At 46.5% G+C, this 9,021-nt stretch overlaps 1 protein-coding gene across 1 annotated transcript; it reads left to right on the plus strand.

Annotated features, from left to right (window-relative positions):
• The first annotated feature begins 5,627 nt into the window (after positions 1-5,627).
• LOC119106371 (fat storage-inducing transmembrane protein-like) lies at positions 5,628-7,525 on the plus strand. Its single transcript, XM_037230003.1, has one exon. The coding sequence runs from the start codon at positions 5,944-5,946 to the stop codon at positions 7,099-7,101; it is 1,158 nt and encodes a 385-aa protein (XP_037085898.1). The 5' UTR covers positions 5,628-5,943; the 3' UTR covers positions 7,102-7,525.
• Positions 7,526-9,021: the final 1,496 nt, after the last annotated feature.

Raw genomic sequence — 9,021 nt, forward strand, 5'->3', positions numbered from 1 at the left:
TCGGATGCTAGGCTGTTTCATACCAGCTACTGACTACTGGAGAGCGTTACATTAGCTGCGCAGTTGTGACCATCAAATTTGGGAAGAAAAATAAGTTTGTGAGTGGGCGGCAGCGCGACCGCGGTCAAAAAGCTGTTAGATGAAGGTATAAGTAACGGGAAAGATCTTGTGTGCTTGTCATCCATACCTCAAAAACATACACGGGAATGGAAGCATTTACGTTTGACGAATTACAGAGAGAAATTGCCCCAGTGGGTCCATTAGGCGACGGCCCACTTGAAGTCGTCCATTACCGCGATCTTGATGGGTGAGTTGCATCAGACACGATAAATGATAATGCTAGGGGTGCAGTTTCGGAAAATGCTTTCCCACTTTACATCAAATTTGAGGGGAGATGAAGCCCAAGTTGGGGGTGGGTGGGCTGACCCCCCCTCCCCCTCCCCCCAGCTGAATAGAAACTGCACCCTTGAATTAGGATTTGATCAACTCTAAGCCATGCATTTTTACTGCTCTGGACAAGCTTGCATGATAACATTGGGTGATGAGAATGTCCATTGGCTTTTGCCTAAAATATTGAACATCGTGTTTTTGTTGGTGATACCTTCCTGATGCTTTCCTGGCATGTGTCTGCAGACCTTACCTGTTCCTGCTGGTGTTAATTTTCCAATCTAATAATACTCCACATGTTGCAGGGAAGTTTGGGACCGAAGGAGATTGGAAAAAAAATGAAGACTTTTATGAAAAAACAGTGCCACTACTAACGGACGAGCAGTACGCTGAACAGTTCAGATTGAAGAGGGGCACGGTCGGGAGGATTGTTGGACTCTTGGGGGAAAGGGATGAGAATCCCTCTGGACAGGGGAGGGAACCTTATCCCAGAGAGAAACAAGCACTCCTCACTCTTTGGTACCTAGGAAGCATCATCAGCTTCAGAAAAGTGGCAATGCTCTTTGGTTTGGCAACATGCACTGCTTGGAGGTTTGTGGATGAAGTTATTGAAGACCTGGTCACAATGAGGGATTTGTTCATCAACATACCTCCTTTGGAAAGCATGGCACAAGTGATGGAGGGGTTCAGGTCGCTGAAGGGGGTCCCCAATGTGTGTGGTGCTCTGGATGGGTGTCATGTGGGAATACTGCAGCCTCATAATCATCCTGAGGCATACATCAACAGAAAGGGCTTCTTCTCAGTTAATCTGATGGCCCTCTGTGATTCATCCCACAAGTTCACGGACATCTGCGTGGGGTGGCCAGGGTCAGTTCATGACTCACGTGTGTTTAGAAAGAGTACCCTGGGTAAGAGGCTGGCAGACCCCATCACTAGACATGCAATCCTGCCACAAAATGGTTTCATTGTTGGTGATTCTGCTTTTGAACTACAGAGTTGGCTCATGACACCATTTCGGGAAAATCAACTGGCAGAAAATAGGGAAAAGAAAAAGAAGTACAACTATCTGATCTCAAGCACACGTGTGGTTGTGGAGAAAACCTTTGGCATTCTGAAGGCAATATTTCGGCGTCTCTCCTGTGTGGAAGCTCAGCCAGTTCAGAAAGTTGCGAAGCTCATAGTGGCAGCCTGTGTACTTCACAACATTTCACTTCAGGAGCATGGCTTTTGGAAGGAGGATGGTGAAAATGAGGTCACTGAAGGTGTATATGCCGATGAAGAGATGCGACTGAGAGCTGGAGTACTGCGGGAACATGCAAATCCGGTACTCGTTGAACCATCCGCTGTCGTGGTGCGTAAAGAGCTAGTGGAAAGGCTTTGGGTGCTGTAGCAAGGCTGGTGGTGCTGCTGGATGATCACTGGCTGTGTTGCAGTGTCTATGGTATTTTCGTTGTGGTGTTCGCTGTAGGTCAGCATGATGTAGATTTTGCAATGCTGTGGAGGTCTGAAGGGCAGTGAACAAAGTGTTTTTTGCTGGCAGGAAATACAACATTTTTGTGATCTATGTGCATTCCAAAAGTCCTTACAGCAGTGACTGAAACTGCTTCCAAGTGAAATGTTACAATGAGAACAGGAGTCATCCAGAGACAGGTTATCATCAAGACACAGGCTTAAAAAAATAATGTCCCGCTGAATCCCCAGTAGCACCCACATTAACTAAAAGATCCAAAGCACTAACGCCATGTCGCCTGCCCCGCGCGCCGCCATGTTCGTGGATGCCCCGCCGACTACCGAGATGTTAAAAGGTTTTGCCAGTCCAGTAGTCGACAAGTGTGACGTCACACCCTTCACGTCACGAATCCATCATGGACGCCCGACCAATCATAGAACAGGATTTCGACTATTGGCAGTACGATAGTTGAAATGAAACGCGCCCAATGTTTCCTGAACACAACGCCACAGTTTTCGGCCCCAACTTTCTTCCTTCCTCGTGATGCGTTTATCCGTTCTGCTGCCTATATCATTCATGCAATGCGCGCATTTGTATTGAAACGTTATTTACAGCCTATCGTGTGTCACAGGATCTTTGGCTCCGCGTTCAATTGCTGCGTTTCATATTCACACTTTACGTTATGCCACCCTCTCACCAAGCCGTCTTTAGACAGCTAGTACGAGAAGAGACCATCGGTGAAGGCCGAGTGATGACTTAATTTTTGCAACAAATTAACAGCTTGTGAGTGTTGTACGTGGTTGCATGTCGCAAATAAATGGATTTGTGTCGTAGGTATTTGTCCTTGTGCTCGCATTTAATTATCGAGCACGCCACAACGAAATTGCCGGGTAATCAGAGTGAGAGTCGCTTGCGAAGGCAATACCTTCTACGAAGTCTTAACGTTTAAAACAACAGAACTTTGCTGACTGCACTACACTAAAACAAGCTGTAAGCGTGCCGCCTACCACCAACAGCATCCACAGGTGCAGTGTCTTGAAAGTGTGCTTGCTGCTGGAGATGCTCACTGTGACGATTACCTAAAAGGCACATACACCGTTGCCCGCATTCTCTTCTTGATGAATTGTACCTCTCCAGTCTGATGTTTTGGAAGTCAGGAATGTTCCGGAGGGAGTCAGTTCAACCAGGAAGGACGTAAAATGAACGGTAAGCGTTGCTCCGATAGCAAAAGACGTGGGACATCATTCTGGAATAATGCATGCTGATTCCCTCAGCCGGGGTCAGTCTACATAAGCGATATTGCAGTCGTTCGTAATCTAGCTGACTGGATATGTTATATACAAATATTTGGGATGTAGTACCGCAAACGTCCTTTGCCAACGCAATTTTGTTTTGCCAAGACCCTAGCGCCCAATTAAATCTTAACTGTTCATGGTGAACGTGTCAACAATTACCTTCGCTGGAGAGGGTTGGTCCATTGGCATAAGCAAATTACCGGTTCACAGATCCCGCGAGCCTGAGTCGCAATGTGAAGGTGTGCAGAGGCGGCGCCATCAATTGGTAATAGGGTTACGAGGTCGCAAAGCCTTCACGACTCGTGAATAAAAAAGCAAGGATGAGAAATCACGGGTTGAATCCCTGGCGTTCTCGTAAATGATCTTTGCTTTGCAAGACTTCTCACGCGTCTTGAGTTGCACCACCGTAATGGGGGCGCGGAAACCGTGGGTGGGGGTAGGGGCTGACACCCACGACCTTGGCCCTTTGAACGTTGACTGAAATTACATAAACCAAATGGCTATCATCCTTCGCTCTCCATCGTCGGTTGCTCCATACCGGCGAAAAACAAATATGATCACCGTGTCGTAGTTTCTTTTCAGCAAAGTGCATAATATCATCTAGACCAAACGGCCATATAATGTATCAGTGTATAAATGTGTGAATGTACAGTGACAAATGTTATACGGGAGAGATTTCATATATTTTTACCCCGCAGCTCTATTATGGCTTGTACGCCTGGCTCCAAATTTTTTTTTTGTTTATCAAAAGATAACAACAGTGAGCAAAAATGATCATCTATTACGATGTCGATGAATCGTACCGATAGCACGCTGCCGGAGAATTGCGTAGCTCACATACATCTTCTAGGTTTCCACTGCAGCCGCTTATGGTATGTCCGTGAAGTTGGCGATTTATCCAGCGTTTTTCAGCGACTTGTTGCGATTTCTCCGTGACCGTGACGCCCCGCCCTGAGCCGTGATTGTACTCAGACACGTGAGCCGTGATTGTACTCCTCACTCAGACACGAGTCATCGCCCCACTCGCCTTACATGCTGACACACTGACCCGGGGCATAGTCCACCGCTACAGTGGGGGAAGGCCCCGCATTCTCGATTTTGGCTGCGTCTCTATGCGCTCGCCAATTGACCTCTGATTTGGTTTGCGGCGTGGTCTGATGGTCTGTGGCCGGTAGCAGCGGCTGTCCAATGTAAGGGAGGTCAAAGTACCGCAGAACGCCGTATATTTGGAATTTCACGATTAGAAGGCTGAGTCAGAGCACGTAGACGACAACCCTGTTTTGCGTGAGCTCTGATCTCAAAAGCATCGAATCAAAAAGCTTTGGAGGAAAGTTATGATATTTAATATGCACACATACACACACACACACACACACACACACATATATATATATATATATATATATATATATATATATATATATATATGCAATATACATGATATCCAATATATATGAAAGTCCAACCCTTGTCAGCCATGCACGTATATGGACCACAGCATGAACCGCAGTTAAGGTAATCGGGCCCCGGGCTCAAGAGGCCCCGAGTTCGTTTTAGAGCCCGGACGCAGGACCCTAAGGGCCTCATAGTCGGTGCTGGAGCCCATGACTAGTAGGACCCTTCTATTGTCTCATTGTGGACCATCGCATTATTATTTGTTATTTCCATTTCATGTCAGGTAAGAGGACATCGAGGAAAGCAAGTGGGTCTCCGACATCCGAGTCGCGTCCTGTTCCTATTCAGCAGAAAATGCCACCGACAGACTAGAAGCCCCTATCTGCAAACGCTCCCTTGTTAAGCATGCTGAGCCTCGACACAGGAAGCTACCATGCTTCAGGGTCCCCGGCCAACGCAGGAAGCCTCCAGTAACAATCACGGGCCCCGGCCTTGTTCCTGCTTCATAAATGGCCCCCAGGGCCCGGGCCGACTCAGAGCCAGCTGCACAGCATTGTTGGTCTCGGACCCAGATCGAGGCCTTCGTCGTCCCGGTACTCCCGCCGGTAGGCGCAACGAACCTCTTTGGCTGAGGGTCAGACCATCGGTCCGGAGTCATCCTCCGATCAGCCCTCCGGGCTCTGTGATCGGGCCCTTAATATTCTCCCCGATGATCGCGCAAGCCACTGGCCTAATCGCGACCTGAATGGTGGCGCCATTCGCATGTCGATGCCATTATAGGTTAAAATATGGCCGCTTTTTCTGTTGGGCTTAATATCCTAGATTACGGTACGAATTTTCATTTCCGTTATATTTTAGTGATTCATTTGACCTATCTAGTGCAAACTGAGCTGATCTGGTAGATAATGCTCTTTCTGGACATCTTTGCACAGTTGATGACGTAAGTAGGCATTGCGATATATGAATTCTTTTAACTGGTGGTGAAAGCGCTTATACTGGCAGGAAAAGACGATGAAACGCTTCATTTGGTTGTGATTCATGTTATATGCGTGCTCGTGTTCATTTGGTTATTTCGAGCTCATTTTGGTGATCGTTTAACAGGGAGCCGTACTTTAACGTGCGCACCGGTTACGATCATAACGAGGCAAAACGCAAGCCTAGCATTTCGGAGCGGAAAGACTGGGTCTAGGACCTTGGACTGAGTTTGGGAGAGGGCCGTGCCAAGGGCCGTATGCCGGGTGGTCCAGAAAAGGACATTATTTGCAATTGATAGCCAGGTGTCGTCATCATTTAGCTTTCCTGACGAGAGCGCGGAAGTGAACGCAAAAAGAGCGTAAGTCTGTCGTTTTCTAAAGGCGTTCAAGTCTGACTAATTTCAAGCAAGAATTTCGGAGGAAGTGAGGTGAAGCCAGCAATATGGCACACAAAGGAAACAGGTCTGGGTCAAAATCAGCTGTAGGCTTGAAATTCCGGCCTTCTTCTGCTGCCCACTCTCAAACTGGTACTAAGCCTGTGCCAGATCAAGCATCACCTCAGCAAATTTTTATTCTGGTGATCATTCACTTGTGCCGGAAGGTGTTATTTGTGGATACAGAAATGAAGATTGGGCTTTACCTTTTCCTCCTTTTTGTTGGTTCAACAGTGGGTGATCTCTTGGTGCTTCCAAAAAGCTACTTTTCCAACAAGCACAACATGCTGAACCAGTACTTTGTCAAGCTTGGCTGGGGGTGGACCTTTGTAGTGGTGGGCTCATTCATGATGCTGACAGCCAATGTTTACTGCTGTAGGCAGAGACCCAGGATGCAGAAGCACATCACAAGGCTGGTCTGTGCAACCATTGCTTGGTACGTGTTCACAAGCATGTTTGTGTACATTGAAGGCGTAACAGGCATTTGCCGCACCAAAGCTGGAAAATACACTTCCAAGGAAGCCTGCCTTGATGCTGGATTTAAGTGGTCTGGATTGGAAATATCTGGGCATGCATTCATTCTGATCTTCAATAGTCTGTTCATCATGGAAGAGGCAAAGGCCATTTGTGGCTGGGAGGGAATCAAGGACATGATCAGAAATGAAGACTTTGCGAGGAAGGCGCCAAACAAAGATGAAGTGGATGACACACCATTACAGCATGTCATGGATTCAGATTATGAGCAGATGAAGGTTGATTATGTCAAGTTCACTCCCCATGTCAAGGTTCTGTTTGTCCTGCTCACCATGCTGTCCATCCTGTGGGACGTCATGCTGGTTGGTACCATCCTGTACTTCCACACAATGGTGCAGAAGATGTGTGGAGGCATAATTGCCATCATGGCATGGTTCTTTTTGTACAGATATTTGTACCCTCAAGGATTTGCATGCCTCCCAGGACAAGGGGCCTTCAAGTACCAGAAGGACAAGCCCAAAGTTTATCGTCCATTCAGGGCCCCGTCCTTCGTGTTCAAGAGAAGGAACAGTGCCAGTAAACAGCCATCAACAACCAAGGATGAGCTGCCCAAGTTTATGGGAATGCCACTGTATGCATTGAAGAACAATACTGGTGAATCCACCATGCAAGATTCTGCTGGCAGCAAGTAACGTCAGTGACCTGTCCCAGCGTGTCTGGTGCACTCGCAGATGGGGAAAGAAGTGACCCACCTCTCTGCTTTACTTTGGTGTGTCCATATATGGTAGACTTTTGTTATGGCGATGTTAACTCCATTGGATTTGGGTTTTGTCATGACCCCTTTGCCTGCTTAACTAAATGTGCCTGATTTTGGTAGGCTGTTGTTATGACAATGTTACCTCCACAGGAACTGAGTTTCATCAGTATTTATATGTGGAGGTGGCATGGTAAGGCTCCAGGGTTTTTTATTGTGTGGTAGCCAATGTGTGAATACTCCTTTACCTCTTTATATAAGAAGTATTTGTACTTCAGCTCCCTAGGTGCTGTTGACCCAATAACAGTTAATACATCACAAGGTTTGATTTCACCAAATAAAAACCCATTACATATTGTATGTCTTTTCTGAAGTTTTTGTGCCCAGCCACCAGTGTCAGCAAAAGCATTCCATCCATGTCTTGTTAAACATGCTATAACCTCATGAAAAACCATTACATGGATCTACTCAATGCAGCAGAAATGTTTGCACGCCTACATGATATTCAGAAATGTCTTCAGACAACTATGATCCAGTTATCCCACCATAAACCATGCATAATTGAGATTTAAGCCCAATTTTTTTAGAGGTGGGCTTCTGATAAGGTTATTACTATCAGCCAACATGGGCATTAACTTCTGCTCCTTACAGCCCAAGTTGGCTGGGCTTTAGCCCTCTAACTTGGACTCCCCAACCTTGTGAAGAAAGTGTGCCGAATGCGGGAGCAACCCGTGTGTTGACGTATTTTGTTGTAAGTTGTTTTATTCTCCACTGTTCAGCCTCCCCCAACTCATTTTACGAACTACGTTCCTCCAGCCTTTGATATGCTTAGCCGTGTGGCGAAAACCCAACATTAGTCTCAGGACGTTTGCTAAAATAACATTTAACTGGGTGATGTTTCGCTGATTGTGAGAACCCCGACCTTTTGTTTCTGCTCTTTGCCACCTTTGTAACGTGCAAATTGACGACATGTCCTTTTGGCGCCGCGCAAATTGCCTAAATGCCAGGAGCCGAAATCTGCATTAGCCGGATTGTTAAGTAGATCAACGTCGACATGCCGAAATGGGATTTAGATAAATGAAGATTAGCCATGGGAAGTCGCGTGTTCAATAAACCGAACATATTTTTGTCGAAAAGCAAATTTGACGAACGGCAATTGAGCGCCTGGAAAGTCACCGAATGGTTCACTAGCTGAATGCCTTTTTGTCGGAAATGTGAATGTGATGAACTACAGTTAGATGCATGTGAATTCGTCGAACGGTTCATGAACCTAATTAGTTTTGTGCTGGACAACTGAAAATTCTGAAATGATGACGTTTGCATACCATAACGTTGATAAAGCTGGACAGGCGAATGGGACAAGCCTTCGTCCCTTTGACAAAATATGACATTTCAAGTCATATTTGCCGATGTCCACTAGAGCTCATTCAATAGGCTTTCAAGATCTATTTAATACCGTTTACCGCATTGCCTTGGCATGATGCATTCTTGTAAAAACAAGGTGAACTTGATCTTGCATCTCACACACATTCTCCGTTGTTTTTTCACTCTCAGTGGTGGAGTTCGACGAGGGCTTTTGGATGACGTCTTTCTGGGGGCTTTAGGTCTCTTGGTTCTCGATATCTTTTGGGGGAGTTGCTGAAGCCCGCGCTCGCAGAGCGACGGTGAAAAAACGTCGACGGAGCGAGGCTCAAAGGGCTTTTGCCCACAGCTCATGAACAATATTTCGCTGCATAAGCCCTCGGCTTACACCATCCAGCTAATAAGCGTTTCGCTTAGAGCATTTCGGTAAGTTAGCATGCTTTTCGGTAACTGGCTTTCAGCTAATTCGCATTCAACGTAACAGCTTAACAGCTCC

The sequence above is a fragment of the Pollicipes pollicipes genome, unplaced genomic scaffold, assembly GCF_011947565.3.
Source record: "Pollicipes pollicipes isolate AB1234 unplaced genomic scaffold, Ppol_2.1 Scaffold_6138;HRSCAF=7277_pilon_pilon_pilon, whole genome shotgun sequence".
Lineage (NCBI taxonomy): Eukaryota > Metazoa > Arthropoda > Thecostraca > Pollicipedomorpha > Pollicipedidae > Pollicipes > Pollicipes pollicipes.

What these genes read in the sequence shown, in the direction of transcription:
- LOC119106371 (XM_037230003.1), top strand. Translation starts at nt 5,944, where the DNA reads ATGGCACACAAAGGAAACAGGTCTGGGTCAAAATCAGCTGTAGGCTTG.